Source organism: Diadema antillarum, unplaced genomic scaffold (assembly GCF_040938485.1).
Source record: "Diadema antillarum isolate AM-2024a unplaced genomic scaffold, OU_Dant_1.0 seq00001690_RagTag, whole genome shotgun sequence".
In the NCBI taxonomy this organism is placed as follows: Eukaryota; Metazoa; Echinodermata; class Echinoidea; order Diadematoida; family Diadematidae; genus Diadema; species Diadema antillarum.
Genome location: NW_027272385.1, coordinates 10,758 through 28,871, shown reverse-complemented (window position 1 = coordinate 28,871; position 18,114 = coordinate 10,758). Strand labels below are relative to the sequence as shown.

The 18,114-nt window shown below is 39.2% G+C and overlaps 1 protein-coding gene across 1 annotated transcript in view; it reads left to right on the top strand.

Annotated features, from left to right (window-relative positions):
- The window catches only part of LOC139711707 (vacuolar protein sorting-associated protein 37C-like), a 28,425-nt gene extending 24,887 nt beyond the window's left edge, over window positions 1–3,538 (top strand). Inside the window, exons 3-5 of the mRNA XM_071623567.1 lie at window positions 309–480; window positions 1,271–1,353; window positions 3,085–3,538. Coding sequence (XP_071479668.1) covers window positions 309–480; window positions 1,271–1,353; window positions 3,085–3,453 — 624 coding nt within the window. The 3' untranslated portion in view covers window positions 3,454–3,538. The remainder of the gene's footprint in view (window positions 1–308; window positions 481–1,270; window positions 1,354–3,084) is intronic.
- Window positions 3,539–18,114: the final 14,576 nt, after the last annotated feature.

Below are 18,114 nucleotides of genomic sequence, written 5' to 3'. Positions count from 1 at the left end.
TAAAACATTGTGTGTCAGATTTTTACATTAAGTTTACAACTGACGGGGTGATTAAGAACATAAGGTCCATGAGTTAAACTAGTCCCAGGAGAAAACAACAACAACAACACACACACAAAAAATGTAAATTCCTGTATATTGTGGGTGCACATCATCATAAGCAATGTCAACGTACAGAAGCACAGATCAGCTGCATCCTGGTGCTGTTAGCATTACACTAAAATAGCTTTCTGTGCACTTAATACAAAATGCATGTATAGGCCTTTCCTAATCAATTTATGTACATGTTTTTGATCTGTGCACGGCAGAACAAACAGAGGCAAGTGGACAAGGAGATGGCCATGGCCGAGAACCGCAGTCTGGCCGACTTCAACCTGTCGCGAGAGACGAGATTGAGGGAGGGGCGCGTGCAGCTGGCCCGCCTTCACGAACAGGCCAAGAGGGAACGGGAGATATACGACATGGACAGGAGAAGATTAGGTCTGGATACACTGGGCATGACATTAGAAACCTGGGTGTAGAGAAGTGCTGGCAGTTGTTTTGCAGGGCTCGATGTTACAATGTAGCAGTGGCTTGGGGCCCGGGGCCCCTACACTAAATAGTGATGTCGGGCCACCAAATTTGCAAAGAGACTAGACTTTTACTGGCCTGATAAGGCGCTTTAGATTCTAAATGGAGTATTATGTTTCTGTTCACTCTGGGCCACTACGAGAAAAAAGTTAAGTGTCGAGCCCTGTGGTGGCAGTAATGATGATAAACAATTACAACACAGTAGAATGCCGTTATAACAAAGTCCTCGGGACCAGCAGTTTTCTTTCGTTATAAGCAAAGAAATAAACACTAAAAAAGATAGAGTGCGTTGTAGATAATGTTGCGGCCTGAATTTTTGCTTCATTGTAACTAGAATTTTGTTACTAACATGTTTGTTACAACAGGAGTGCACTGTAGTTGTTATTGCAATTATTATTGTCATTGTTGTAGTAATAATAGTAATTGTCATGACTGTCATCATTGGTATGAATTTTAATACAATGATTTTAAAATGTACACAGTTGGAATAGCATCCTCAAAACTATTAAATTTCTGCTAGATTGTGCTATAAAAGGGAATTGTGTTTCATGTGGGAATCCTTAAAATGAATGTTCTATAAACCAATGAAGACTAGAATCCACAGGAAGAAATCTGATGAAGATGGCCATGTTCAACATGAAGAAAATGCGATGGACCTCTGCCATTTCATGATTGTTTTATTCCCTCTAAACCATTGCAGAATCCTTGAATGAGAATTTCTCTGTGGATGCAACGCGGGTGATGCTGGAGACGGCTGCTACCAAGACAGAGGAGGATTCAGAGGTTAGTGTCTTATCATTAATTATGTAACAGGCTCCTTTACTCATATTCAACAGCACCCTATAAAAGTAACCTACAAAATGCTCTCCTGCGAAGCCCTGTGTAAGACTTGTGATTGATTTCAACTTGTGATCAGCTTGCAAATTGCTGTCTTGATTTAAAGAGCAAACTCAAATTGTGATCAATATCTGTTTGAATTTGTAAACTGACACAAAAAGTATACCTAACTTTGATGTCTTCCAATCTGAAAACCTTAATTCCCATTGACCTTGAAATTACTTCTGTGGTAAAGGGTCATATCTCTCTTAAACACGAAAGCCTATTCATAATTTTGATTTCAAGAAAGATTGGTTAATTGCCAATCTGTGGCAACCTAAAATTGGCATTTTTTAAATTCATTTCCTGCAATTGATTTGTTATCAGATGCAAATGTTGACAGATTTGTTATGAATTCAGTCTGCAAGTTGCAGTAGATATCAATCACAACTAAATTATAAGATTAACTTGAAATCAATCTCAAGTTGCAAGGGCTTGGAACTTAGGATTGATTCAGTTTGATCGCAACAAATATTTAAAAAGGACAGCACCCATAAGTTTTTGCAGTGTTACTTAGCTTTTCTTGTCGTTGCGCAAAACTCTTATTATTGCTATAATCGTCATCCATTTCTCGTAGCATATTTTTTTATTGACCAGGGGGCATTTCATGAAGCGTTTTGGGCAGATATTTTTCTGACAAACTGTTACAAGCTACTGAAATCTTTGCCTCTGATTGGCTGAGAGCAAATTTGTCCAAAAATTTTGTCGGACAAGATGCTTCATGAAATGCCCCCCCCCCCCCCCCCCCCACGAATGGGTACACTGAGGAAAGGAAGTCATGCTCAGTACCTGCCTTGCCGAATTATGGTAGGGATGCTTAAATGACAGGGCCCAAGACAAATTACATATTTATGGGCTGCTTGGATGCTTCTCAAAGAACACACAGGCTAAATTTGATAGCAGACAATATCAATGCAGTTAATGTTAATTTACTTTCATACGTGATAAAACAGATTCGAGTCGAAAGCCTGACAGTACTAAAATTGGGTGTGTATTTGGTCTGGATTTGAGAAATGAATTAAAGAGTGAGCAAGCATCTCTGAGAATGTTGATGGCATGAAATAAATGTATCAGAATGTGGAACAAGCGGGCAAAATTAAAAGAAATAGAAATCACTGATAAAGAATCAATGTTATCCAAGAAACCATATATGTTGTGTTGTGTGGGTAGCAGTTGTGAATGATTGTGATTCTTCACACAGACACATTCAACTAGAATGGGGAACATGCACAAACACATACAACTGCAGTAGCGGATCGGGGGGGGGGGGCACCTGGCGCACACTCCCTCCTTTATTTTTCATTATAAAAACAAAAGAAAGAAAAAAGGAAATGAAACCCGGAAGTGGCAGCAGAAATATTAGTTACAGTTATATATTAGTTTGCAATAGTTAAATATTAGACCCCCCCCCCCCCCCCCTGGATCCGCCCCTGAGCTGTGACATACTGTAGACCACTCTTCATAAAGAATGAACTAGGAATAGTCAGCATTGATAGTTTTGTAGAATGGATGACGGTGCAGTGCTCCCGTGTGATGTATAAATGGATTCAAGATCAGTATATTCTTTATTTTATGAACTTGAGACAGTGGGTGGCTGCTGTAAATGCCATTGTTTGTTTCATATCTTACACTTTGCAGGAGATTGCTGAGGAATTTTTGAATGGAAACATCCCACTGACAGACTTTTTAGAACGGTTCAGTAATCTACGCATGCTTGCGCACATACGTCGCATCAAGTCTGATAAAATGCAAGAACTGTTGAGGGCCAGTGCCGCCGCCACTACCCCAACCCCGTCTCACAACATGGCGTCGTCCATGGCGATGCCCCATGCCCCATCTCCTACCCGCCCCGCCCCTGCTCTCCCACCAAGGACTGGTAGCTATGGAAACACACACCAGCCGGGATATTTTCCTCAAGGGGCGGGGGTAGGAGCAGCCCAGAGCAGCGGGTGGACTTCGTATGGCGGTGCGGGGCAGATGCCTACACTGCCAGCGTACCCTCAATAAGAGTATAGCTGCTGCTGCTGAACTAGACATGGAAGGGCTCAACCAGGGGGAGTGACAGTTGGTATCACCCAGTGGTATCAGTCAGATTGTGAGGATAGTGACACACACTTCCACCTGTGACACAGAAGGGATGGACGATGCAGTCAGTCCCGAGTATTAGAAAGACGCCAGCCCCCCTCGTGGAGTACACTGTATCTCTTGGATTGCCAGGATGCTTCAGTGCAGAGATTCATTGACCTTTACTGGTATCCAGGCATGACCTTTTGGATGGCAATGTCACCCACCAGTGCAGTTCGACACCAGCAGTGCATGGATAGGAAAAATGCACCCTTGGTTTGACAATTTTAGATTTCAAGGACTAGGAAAGTGAATCTTCAGATGCAGAAAATTACAGGCATAGTACAAACTTGGAATGTACTCAGATGAACATAGGACATTGATGTACATTCAATATTTTATAGTGACAGAGGTTGTATCATGAAAGGTGTTATCAAAAAATAAACAGAACATACTGTGTGTAGACAACCCATATTAGGGTGAGGTCATCATCAAAAAAAAAAATAATAATGATAGTAATGGCATGTGCTTCTATCATTTCTCTCACCTTTTTGAAAGTCAGAAATATAGACCTTGACTGCAGCAAATTTGATACATTTTTTACAATCAATGATTTACTCTCAGAGAAAAAAAAATGTTGCTTCATTTGCATAGTATTTGCATCAAAGGTTATCCTAATTTAAAGACATCTTTGCTTTATGTGTCCTCAAGTGTCAGAATCAGATGTATACAAATGAGTTATGGAACAGCAATTCCTGAAAGATTGTTTTGGCCAGAAAATGGCATTAATGCTGTAAAAGAAAATTAATGAATCAGGTTACAGTGTATTGAATCAGTTGACAGTGTCATTGAAACAGCTGTGTCCCAATCACAAACTTGTTGAGCCTCGTGTATATCAATGTATGTTTGAGAACTAATACTTGTCTTTAAAGTAGGCCATTTGTTTACATTTTTCTACAGCGTATATCATACTGTTGTACTATCAAAGCTCCCATGTTTAGGTTTAGCTGTGTATGCTGAGAATTCAGGAATGAATAAACTGTAACATTCTCTTGTTAACTTTCAAATGTTTGAGAAACACTGCACTGGTCTATCTTCAATAGCTAATAACGAAACTTACCGGTACCCTACCGTAATTTGCGGTCAAGCAATACATTACTTTTTGATAGTCCCTCCTACCAATACCCAATTTGACAGTTCACACTCTTTTAAGTCAGCATCCCCTCAGCTGTTGAATAATCTACCTGAATGTGTAAAACAAACTGACTGAACAGAAAAATTCAAATTTATGCTAAAAACTTATCTGTTCATTCAATAGTCTCATGCCTTTGTACAATGTATGCGCAGGGGGTAATTGTAGTATAGGTCTGAACGTTCTGAAACCGTATCTTCTTCCTTTTTTTTTTTTCCTTTCTTCTCAGTGCTCAGAGACATTTTGATGTGGTGAGTGCTGTATAAATATTGTGAATTATTATTTATTCTTATAGGACACAATGTCAGATAGCTTCCTGAAATCATGGAGGTACATGAATGTTTGGTTGTACCTCCATGCTGAAATCAACATGGCCATACTATCAATCTATCCATTTGTCTCTGTCTCTTTTAAGCATTTTTTATATCATATTTTGTAGATCAAAGTACTAATCGTAAGCTTTAGGAATACTTTTGGATACATGCATGCATGTACTCAAAGATGAATTTAACTTCTTCAAGTTGTCATAGGAGAATCAGAACAAGTACCCTGATAGACTTTGTTTTCATGTTGTGATGTACAATGTATGATGAAATATTTTATTAAAAAAAATCATGAGTCTCAAAGATTTTCTTCTTGTCCCTTTATTGTAGGGATAGAGAAAGAATAAGACACAAGGTGAAAGCAACTAGTGGCTGGGGCAACAAGACCGTGTATCTGAAATCTATAATTTTGGTGAAAATTACTTTTTTGGATTAATGGTCAGATAATCAGTTAATAACTGTGATGTCCTGTCCAAATCCTAGCTATCTTACCCCAAAAATAAAGCCACCATGGCATGTCCAAGGAAAGGCTTACCCATTTGATACAGTGCTTTGGCTGCCATGTTTTTTTGCTCTCCTGAACATCTGACATTTTGCAGATAGGAGGTCTTGTTGCCCCAGCGACAATATGTTGTTTGTTTTTGCGCTCTGTGTGGAAAAGATTAAGATGAAGAGGTACATAGATATATATGCCAAATTCATAGGGTTCCACTCTTCTAACTTACTGTAGCAGGCTTAGCTTTCATAATTATAAAGAATCAATTAGGAAGCCATTGTTTTGCATTACTCTCATTTTATGGATCTTCATGGTACAAATGTCATTGTGAATGAATTTGAGTTATTCTTGCCAGGGAATGTTTGCATATTGCAGGGGATATCAGTATATACTATACAGTATAAAGCAATTGATATTAGTCGACGGGTGCATTAATGATAATCAATCTTTTTTATAGATCCTAAATTAAAATCAAATGAAATATCATATGACGTGAAATGATCCTTTGTTCCTTACCCAGAATATACATGCAGAACTGACAGCCTCTGTACTTAGTTGTTGAAAACAAAAATAATAGAAATACTCTATTTTTAATTGCATTATTCTATTCTCTTGTTTCAAGCATACAGATATCTTATATGTATGATATGCTTTGAAATAATGGTGATCATCACAGGTCTTATATTAAGCATTTATCAGTTAGTCCAACTGAAAATATTCCAATTATTATAATTATAATTCAATGTTAAATGAATTGTCACCTTTATGTAGTAACCAGTAATTTCATGTAAAGAGGCTATAATGATAATTCTGTGTGATCCAGAGAAGGAGATTTTTTGTTGTTGTTTCTGATGGGACAGTGGTAGAATCCACCTCCCTGGGTATACTATGATGTTAAATGTGTTTCAAACACATTGCATGATGATTGCATTCTGTGGCATACACTCCATGTATCAATGATGGTTTGTCCTTACTTTGCTCTCAAAATTAAAAAAAGACAGCTCCTGTGATTAATTTTTTGGCACTACCAGTGCTTAGGGATTGTTGAGCATGACTTGGGTAAATGTTCGGATGGCTTTTCCCCTTTTATGACAAACTTTTTGATGTGACTTTGCGCTTCTTAATCATTCATATACCAATATTATGGCATGTCCAGATGTATTTTGTGTGTGTGTGTGTGTTTGTATATATTTAATCTACGACTTTGACAATTTCTGTGCATATATTTTGTATAATTTATATACTGGTGTAGTCTTGAGCTATATCAGAGGATTCATTTCATCGTTCACACTTTATAGTGAAGTAGTAGCTGGAGGCACGAGAATCATTACAATCTTGACCCATGATAACCACCTCCACCATTGGTCATCAGTTACAGGACTGGTGTTTACCGTTTGAGATGACTTATGCAATAAATTTTACTCTCTATGATTGTAGAATACATGTAGTCCTGACCATTTGAAAATGATTGAATGCAGAGCAGTTTCAACCATATCTGAATGCACTTTGCTGCAAACAGTTCAAACCATGTTATCATTAATTTCTATGTTTGTGTGTCAGATCAGATAATACCTGTATAGATTGTCGAAGTGATGGTGTCATTCTTGTGTTGTAGCATATTGATGGTTCCATACAAGATATCCGTGCACAAGGGTCGGGTTGGAAACAAGGCAAGCAGTATCAGCAACCCTTGTGTTCACTGACACAGATACTGGGTTTATGTAAGGTTGTTTAGAACCAGTTTCTATGGCGATGCATGATTATGCTAATCACACTTCAGTACCCTATACAATATGTTGAGTATCAAGTGGTGTCTCCATGCATTTCAATGAACCCATAAATTACCACACTGGTTAGCCTTGCCTTCAGGCCATTTTCTTAGTAGCTTGTATTGTCATTTGGGTTGTTGTTTTTCCTTTTCCCCTCCTATTTGTTTCTTTTTTTACAATCAATCTTGTGTAAGGTACACCGTAATGCCTGTGAATACACATTTGACTTATGCCTTGTTTAACATTTAAAGGGGGATCAGACTATGAAGTAGATTTCATATCTCATTGAATCTTATGTAAAATGTGTGAAATTGATACAAAACTCAGCAACTTTTATTACAATGTACCTTGTGAAATACCAGCTATAGGGCAGTTCTAGAAACTGGCCATTTTTTAAGAATACAGTAAATCATTCAGTGGCTGCAACTTGTACACCAGTGGGAAACTGTGGTTTGCACAATACTGGATCAATGACATTGGGTAAAAGATTGTATAATGAACACTTGTCTCATACGCAAGACTCACACAGAGGTGATTTTATCGTAGCCAACATTGGTGAGCAAAAGTCATAATATTCATTCAGCACCCTGTATCACTTTATTTGGGTTGAATAGGAATATGCTCTGGTTATTATTGGGAGGAAAAAGAGAAAAAGAAGAAAACAGAAATTCTTGAATGTATTACTTTTGAATCCAAAGATTAAGTTTAGTTAAGCATCAACATGCCTTCTCTTTGCACCAGATATTGGCTCCATGTGAATAAAGTGAGATATTAGATAGGCAAGCCAAAATAACAGGATGCTATTTTCAGAAATTTGTCAAAGTGTGTGGGTAACTTTCATAAGGATATCATCATTAATCTTCACAAAGCATTATTCATACCCAAGTTCTTAATTATCTTTTTCCCCCTCCAATGCTGAGTGTTAATGAGTTTTGTTACTTTCAGTTAAATTGTGTCTTTGAAAACCAGTATCACTTGATGGTACTGAAGTGGCCATTTACACATGTGCAGATAAGTGATCTAAGACTAAGCTTTTCATTACCTTTAGCAAACTTCTTGTCCACAATGCCAGGGCCAGTCATGAAATAGTGAAGACAGCATTATGGTTATATACTCTATGTGGTTTTCCCCAAGTCATTAATATGTGTGTCTGACAGTCAGTGTTACATAATTCAATTTACATATCATGGCACTTTTTCCCATCTATTAGGCAGAGCTCGACATCACCAGTGGCCTGGTTGCCCATGGCCATTAAAAATTGATGTCATGTCATGATATTTCCAAAAAGTCCACCATTTGGTTGCCCGAGCAGGCAGCAAAATTTCAAAATGGATTGGTATGTTTCCTTTTATTTCAGGCCACCAAAATGTCAAATTCAAAGATTTTAGAAGCCCTATTTGGGCCACTAGTGGAAAAAAGTTAGTGGAGAGCCCTGGGTATACATGCTAAGTGTGAACTGGTTTCTAATAGAGGGGTACTTGATGACCCTTACGGCCTGAATTCACGAAGGTGGTACAAATGAAACCATGGTTTAAACCATGGAGCGCCAAGTGTCGCACTGAATATTTCGTTACGAAAGTGGTCATTTTCGTTAATGAAGTAATAGCTTCGTGGACGAAATGTTTATTTAGTTACAAAATGTTGTCATTTTGTTACAAAGTAATAATTTCATCGACGAAATGACTGATTTCGTAACGAAATATTCCATGCGACACTTGGCGCTCCATGGTTTTTGTCCATGGTTTAAACCATGGTTTCATTTGTACCACCTTCGTGAATTCGGGCCTAAATGTCTATCTTACATATTTGTATGAAAAGTACAGAGTGTAGTTGGATACCAGGTGCAAGCATTTGTTTCAGAATTGCATAACTATCCCTTTAAATGGTGAGCATCAATGGCAAGCCACCTTAATCGTAGTGATCCATTATGTGCTGTATGTTGTAGCTGCATATCATATTCAATTATCAATTCTGATAATCCAAGACTACTGTGTGTATGGATAGTTCAAATGTGTTCAATTCATAACTAGAATGTAGTTAAACCTTGTGAGGAGCCTCACATACTCTGACCTGCTCCAGTTTGTTAAGGATTTCTGTGATGGTAATTTTTTTGCCCAACAGTGTGTTTGTTGAGGTTGGATTCAGAATTCAGAGGTGCCAAGCATCAAGCACTTATTCCCCAAACTGTGGGCAGTGATATTCGTGGAAACTTTAATAGAGCTTGTCAAGTTCTGGAGGACTTGTACAAAGAAAAGTTGAACTGACTTGATCAGATTGTTGTGAAAATCAAGGGATCCCTGTTTTTTTATACATCTTATTTTCCTACCAGGATTCAGGATTTATTCAGGTTGATATCGTGGGGTTGACCTGATACACTGATATCAAATATTCTCTGTGTATATGATTATCGTATTTGATATAATCACAGTGGTTGGTGTGAAATAAATGAAATCACATGATCATGAATACCGGTACTCTGTGTCCATCTGTTTTGTTGCAAGAAAACTCTTTTTGCATTGATGGTGATGAGTTAATCGCTTAAAGGTACATGGTCCCGGTGGTTTAGTCAAATGCGTAAGCGGGTGCACGGCGCAAGTTTCCTCTAGAGACCTACGCTATAGACTCCTCTTTGGCGCTTACGCTTTGGCCCATTTCCCCCGAGTCCGAAGAAGACCAATCCACTGTAGTCAGTGGTCTGATCACAGTTTGGCTCATGATTCGGCTCATGATTCGGCTGAGGGGGATGGCAGCTTTCGCAAACTTCTTTTGTAATGTCATACTATGATAATGAAGCACATAAGCACTCTTCCTTGCATCACTACAGACTGTGTGACGCGCAGAGAAGACAACGAAGGCAATGCTACCTAGAAACACCTACGCGCTTTACTCCTGATGACAACTCAACTTCGGCAATCTTCATTTCATGCTAATGGTGCTCGGCAGTATCATCCAACAGCGCCCTCTAACCCACCGGGACCATGCGCCTTTAAACTTGACATCTTCCAAACAGGGCAGAATTTCTATCAGAAGTTACCACTCAGCTACAGAAGACAGAAACCAAGTGCTATCGAATAATGTTACAGTTGATGAAATTATGAGACTACATTGTAATGTTTTTCTAGGTACATTAGATCTGAAGAAAACAAGAAGACAGCAAAGAGAGTTAAGCTACTCTAGATTTCATGTCCAACGTACGAGAAAATGGCAACAAACTTCAGTATTATCAAAGGTATGTGATGTTTGATAGCGATACCATATGTTATGTCCTCATTATTGTGTCATTCACTAGGGAGCTTTAGATTTTCGACGCGCGGACGTTCAAAGGAAAAAAACATGTTCTGAGCGTGCGCAGTAGCGCGCGTATAGTCAATCTATTTTTAGCTTGCGTCGCCTGAGTTGTTTACTACGCGTACTGGGCTATTTTCACGTCCGCACAGTTTGCGACGTAGAGAGCTTCTTCATGCACTGATCATATGGGGGCGCGATTGTATTTTTTATACGTTGCGTCCCAGCGTAATCTAAAGCTACTTTTCCACACGACGCAGGGAGAGGAGAACGTCCAGCGCAAGCGTCGGCTCAAACGTCCGCGCGTCAAAATCTAAAGCTCCCTATTCACTACTTGTTTGCACAAACACTGACAGTCATGATCCATCCAGCTACACATCAACCAGTCTACTTGGCTAACAAACTGACATTCCACACTATGCAGGTAAAACATTTTCCATCACTTCTCACACCATGACAATTCATTCTGTCCCTGTATTGTATTGCAACATTTTTATCCCTACAGGATAAATGCATAGAAGTATGATTTCCTACTTTAGCACAAATCCCGCCAATAGAGGGCAGCCTATCATAATGGTAACAAGTTGAGTAGTGAGCAGAGAAGCATACTGCTGCCGCTTCTATACTCTTTGGAAGTGAGTGACCGCATATTCCTTGGATACAACACTGTCAACACTAGCAAACAAAGGAAGGGGGGGGGGGGGGGGTAAGAATTGCTTATCTTTCAAAAAGGTCCTTACCAGATTTTTCAGGCTACCTTGTGGGGCAGTACTGTATATGTTCTCGTAAGCACAATGTAGGCTATACTTTAAATATCACAACATCAACGGGAGGCGACATGACATTTGCCTGTCACAATTGCTCTAGTCTTATTTTCTCCTAGGACTTAGGGTTACGGTTAGAGTTGTGATAGGGTTTTAGGTTTAGTTTGAAAAGAAAATTAGGATTATGGTCATGTTTGGCTTAGCGTGCAGATGGAATGTGGGAGCAATTGTCGCAGGAGCAAATGTCTTGGAACCCGATGGAAAGATCCTTGTTAGTGTCTAATTTGAGAGTGTCTAGCAATACAAGACAATGGTGTACATAATATGATGGCTTGTAGAGAACATACAAAGTGTTCTATTCAAAGAGTTTGTACTTTTTGGAGTGAAAATTATGACCTTGAAACAGCACTTCAAACTCTTGAGCCGAGAACTCTGTACTGTACATTCACTCTTATCGTCTCTTTTACTGCATGCGGGTTTCTTTCAGAATATTACTTAGAATTAATGACATTACATAAAGGTGATTTCCTTTGGGGGTTCATTTGTTGATATAATATTTGCCATAAATACACACACAGCAGAAACACACTAGTGTCTACTGTACAGGATTAAAGGAAACCCAAAACCAAATATGAATTGGATTAAGTGAAAGTAGCAATTTTAGTAGATCATATCAGCTGAAGTTTGACGAAAATCGGACAGTCGATTCAGAAGTTATGAATTCTTTAATTTTCATTGCAGTAATTGCTGGATGAGGAGACTACTACATTTAATAATGTCATTGTGGACAACAATATAAAGAACATATGAAAATTTAAAAAATAATTATTTTTCATGGAAATTACACATTCTATCGACACTACTGACATATGTCAAGGGTAATATTATTCCTTCCGCTTTCTGAAAGAGGCAAGCCAAGTGCTCTTTCATAATGCTAATAAAGTAAAATCATGTTGAATTTTCTTTATGCTTTCTATGATTTTTTTTATTGTTGTCCATAATGATGTCATGTACTGTAGTAGTCTCCTCATCCACCGGTAATGGCACCAAGACTTTAAAAATTCATAACATTTGAACGGAAAGTCCAATTTTCCTCAAACTTTCACTGATGAGATCAACTAATATTGCTGCTTTCACTCAATCCACATTTATGTTTGGGTTTTGGTTTCCCTTTAACCTGCTGAGGATGAGTCCCAAGTATACTCGGGCAGGTGTCTATGGGAAATGCGTGTTGTAGCAAAATTAGTCCATCCTCAACAGGTTGACACACAATCTCTTATTGATGCACATACATTTGTACCAAGGTACAATGCGTCACACTCACACATGCACACACAAAGACACGTATACAGGTAACTCTCAAACAGGCATGATTTGCGCAATACAGTATTGAATACACATATTGATTATAATATGTCAAACGACATTCTTTATATTACTCTGAAAATTTAAAACATCACAGCAGTAAGAAGACATCGGACAGATTAGAATGAGAAAACTGCATGAAATAAACATTTTACAGTATATACCAAAAGAAACTTTGCGTTAATCAACATTAACGTTTCATTAACGCAAGCGGTTTCACCTGAATCGTTAGTAACGCAAAGTAACGATCGGGAAAATTAACGTTTGCAGTAACGATGAGTAACGATGAGTAACGATGAGTAACGATCCCTCACGCAAATTAACGATGTTTCGTTAAAATTAACGATAGGTAACGCAAGAACTCACACGAGATTTTGGTTTTGTAACGAGACCTGGAGAAAGGACGACGTAGCCCCTGCCGAGTGTAGCGATTTAGCGGAGTCTTTTCGCGAATCGAATCACGATTTCGCGAATGGTTTATTTGCGACCGGCGTCACCAAAAACGCACGCCGGGCCACCAAAAAAAGCCGGATGTTTGCCTTCAGTTTTGAAAATGAACAGCGGTAACTATCGGCTTCGTAAGCTCAGGCCTCGAATTAACCGACGGCCACCGACGGCCATAGGTGCCCCTCTCGTTGGCCGCAATGCCTTTTGTTTTTTGATTAAAGTTACGGCCAAAAAAAAAAAATGTGCCCTTTTTCTTGGGGCCGTGGTGCCCTTTTAGAATGAAAGTTATTATTTATGACGTATGATATGCCCTTTCTCAAAGTCTCTTTAATAAGCTTGAACAACTTTCCTGATCTCAAATATCATACCTTCAGTTCACTCGCGTCCCGATGTATCTGATTCAAACTCAAAGTATCTTTCCGAGGTATACGAGACGACGTGTACGTACATGTACGCCCGACCGGCTTTTACCGTCGCAACTGCCTCCGCAGCGCAGCAGCGGCCGCGAGTATGTACTAGCTAGGCAGCGCATATTCAGATAGAGTGAACTCAAGTTCACCAAGAAAAAAGAAAAATCCCACGATGCCAAGGGGTGCCAGACTGGGGAATGGGGAGGGGTGGAGAGAGAGAGAGAGACCAATCAACAGAAGAAACCGCGCGTACTGGCGCATTCTTGGAGGTCATGAACTGTCTGTCACAGACTAATCATAGCAATCTACACGCGCACGCAAATTCCTTTGCCTTGTGGTTTTGCCAGCCAGCTGTCGGAATGTGCTTTGAAGTTTCATGGCAGCCTGGCCTGGCTGGCCTGAAAGGGTGTCGAGTTTCAATCAATACCTACTGTTGTTTTATTCCTGTTTTAAAAAATGTTGTTTCACCTGATAGAAACGCGGAGATCGGGAATGTGTTACAGCTGTAGGGAAGAGGTTTTTGTTCTGTGTTGCACTTTGTGTGTGTGTGTGTGTGTGTGTGTGTGTTTGTTTTTCTCGGTTTGTTTTTCTTCTTTCTTTTTTCATAAACACCAAACATGCCCTTTCCAATGTGGCCTTGGTGCCCCTCTGACTGACTTAAAGGACAAGTTCACCTTCACAGACATGTGGGTTGAGTGAATGCAGCAATATTAGTAGCACACATCAATGCGAGTTTGAGGAAAATCGGACAATCCGTTCAAAGGTTATGAATTTTTGAAGTATCTGCTCAGTCACGGCTGGATGAGAAGACTACTGTAGCTTGTGATGTCATATGAGTACAACTATACAAAGAAAGTATAAAGAAAATTCAAGATATTCTCACTTTTCTCACATACATCGTAATAGACTAACACTCGACTTCTCTCTTTCAGAAGTCAGGGGGAATAATATTACCCCTAACATAAGTCAGTAACAAGTCGAAGAAATGTACACTTCATTCAAAAAGTCAACTTTTGTGAAATTCTCTTTTTATTTTCCTTATATCGTTGTACGCATGTGACATCATACACTGTAGTAGTCTTCTCCTCCAGCAGTGATTGCACAGATATCTTAAAAATTCATAACTTTTGAACGGATTATCGGATTTTCACCAAACTTTCACTGATGTGTTCTACTAACATTGTTGCCTTCACTCAATCCACATGTATATGAAGGTGAACTTGTCCTTTAAGTGCCCTGGCCTCTTGGAAAAAGTGCCCTTTTCTAAATGGCCTTGCCCCTCCAAAATCCTATTTCGAGGCCTGTAAAGCTGCTAGATTAAATGTCAGATGTTTGCTTTTAAATTTCGAAATGAATAACAGTAACATTTAAATGCGTTTGATGGTGAAGTTAATGTTTGCTTTGACGTTCGGAAATGAATAACAATAGTATTCAACTCCGTCCGATGATAAATAAATGTCTGATGTTTACTTTTATATTCGAAAGTAAATAGCAATAACAATCAGCTCCGGAAGATGCTAAAATAAATGTTGAATGTTTGCTTCGGCGTTCGGAAATGAATAACAATAGTATTCAACTCAGCACGATGATGAAATAATTGCTGGATCTTCGCTTTTACGTTCAAAAGTAAAAGGCAATAACATTCAGCTCCGGAAGATACTAACATATATGTCGAATGATCCCTTTGACGTTCGGAAATGAATAACAGTGATATTCAGCTCCGTACGACGATGAAATGCCGAATGTTCGCTTTTACGTTCGAAAGTAAATAGTGCTCAATAACATTCGGCTTCGGAAGATGCCAAAATAAATGTCAGATGATTGCTTGAACGTTCGGAAGTGACAAGCAGTAACATTCTGCTCCATAATTAAGATGCTAAAATAAATATCAGACATTTGCTATTAATTTAACATTTCGAAATGAATAACAACATTCAGTTGCGTTTGATGGTAAATGTAATGTCGGATGACGTTTGAATGTGAAAAACAGTATAACATTCGGCTCCGTACGATGCTGAAATATGTCAGATGATTCATTTCACTTTCGGAAGTGGACAGCAGTAACATTCGGCTCCTTCGATCATAAAGTAAATGTCGGGTGTTTGCTTTTGAATTTGGAGATGAATAACGGTAATATTCTGCTCCGTACGATGCTAAAATAAGTAACAGATTGTTGCTTGTACATTTGGAAATTATAAATGGTATCAATCGGCTCAGTTAGATGATAAAATAAAGAGCGGATGTTTGCTTTCACGTTCGGAAATGAATAAGGATGATATTCAGGTCCGTAAGATGATAGAATGAATGTCGGTTGCTTGGTTTTACATTCCGGAAGGTGTTAAAATACTTGTAAATGTTGAATGATTGCTTGAATTTCCACCAGAAATAAATAACGGTAATTTTTTGGCTCTTTACACGATGCTAAAACAAATGTCAGATGTTTACAATGTCTGCAAATGCTCCCACTTTCTCATTTCAAACGTAAATTTTGACCAATTTAATAGGCATCACCTTTTATAATAATCTATAAGCCTATTTGCGAAATCTTAGAACTCAGAATAACGGTATAAGATGATTAAATTTTCTCCTTATTTTAGACGTGGGTACCTGTATCACTTCAGTAATACTTGATATTTATTTTTCTATGTTTAGTAGGACCGATAGTTTTGCTTGTTTGTTTTTCTTTTCGGGCCACCAAAAAATAAAAATCAATCATTTTGGTGGCCCGATCGGGCCACCGAAATAAAAGTTAGTGTGGAGCCCTGGCCTTTTGTGGATAAAGTGTCTTGCTTAAAGGCAAATATCGGGCTTCGAGGGGATTGAAACCGCAAACCCGTACCATGGCTAATTGATTCAGATTTTACTTAAGTACATGTACTTGAAGGTCAACTTTAGATAGATTTTTTTTTTTTTTTTTTGGCGATACAGCTGGGGCTCCATGCGCATTTATTTACAACAACAGTATAATCGGAAGACGAGCAGAAAGAATGTCAGCACCAGGAGTAATCGCACCGGGCCGAAAGGGGAAAAGGAAAAGTATATCCTGAATCTACCCCCCACATCGACAAGAAGACAAATGAAAAAAAAGAAGAAAAGAAAAGAAAATTAATGGACCCACATGACGCATAATTTTGGAAAATCTGCGGGATATTCGTTATTTCATTTCGCTGTGTTCAAACTATACACCAGTATAGCTTTTCGAGTGTGATCTTAATGCGTATGAATGTTCTATGGACTTTAGGTTTATAATGCGAAAGAGGGTAACTATACAACAATTAACGACATTGATAACGCCAAACAATAGGAAATTTCAGAGTGCAAGAAAAATAAGACGTCCCGGAAGTACGCCACACATCATAATTGCCTTTTTTGTTCCTTTCTAGCTCCACAGCATCACCTAGGAAATCGATTTGACCAAGAACAAAAGCGCGTCCCTCTTTTCTTCCTGGGCAATTACCCCGGAACCTTCCCCTGGCCCTAATCCTAACCATAACCCAAACTCCTCACCCTAAACCTAACCCTAATCTTTACTCTAACCTTACCATTAACCAGTATTTAGCGGGGGAGGGGGGGGGGGGGTAATTACCCTCTGGGGTTAATTGCCCGGATTAGGTTGCAACACACAACAAAAACCTCTTCCCTGGCCCTACACCTTCCCGATCTCCGTGTGTTGTCAGGTGAAACGACATGTTCAAATACAAGAATAAAACAACAGTAGGTATTGATTGAAACTCGACACCCATTCATGCCAGCCAGGCCAGGCTGAAATGTAACTTCAAAGCACATTCCGACAGCTGGCTGGCAAAACCACATGGCAAAGGAATTTGCGCGCGCGTGTGGATTGCTCAATAAAATTGGAGGGCCTGGGAGCGGGAAAACAAGGGTGATTACTGAGTAGTCTGTGAGTTATCAAAAGCAGACCTTTCGAACAATTGCAAACGTCATGATACTATTTTGTCTTCCTTTTGGACTGAAGAAAAAAATCACAAAGACGAGTTGAGTACACGTTGTATCACAATTTTTTACATAGCCATGCAAAACGATTACTACACTCATGTTATGACAAGAAGAATCAATATTCCAAGACAAATACAAAGCAGCCTCTGGTACTGACGGTGACAAGAAACGCCACGCATTCACAATGCACGTTGGGGAGCAACAGGGAGGTGGGAAGAGACTCTTCCCGCCTCCCTGGGAGCAACATGGAGTTGGCAGGGAGGGGTGATCCTGGAGTTTGTGAGAACTTCCCGATACTCCGTGACAACAGGGAGGTGGAAGAGAGACACTCCACCTCCCTGGTGACAACACGATTGTGACGATCTCAAAGCATGGACCCTACCACGCCCAGCAAATCTGCGTGCTACTTCTCAAAAATTTGAAGGAACTTTGTCTCTGATCTGTTGAGTTGTTTTTGCTGAATATCAGGAGCTTTTCATGCCTGACGTTCAAATGGATGGTTGCCAAAAATTTCATAATCTATAAATCTCTCAGTAATTTATTTTAGGCTGTTGATGCTGCCGTAAAAACATTAGAAATTTCATAGGAACTAGTCA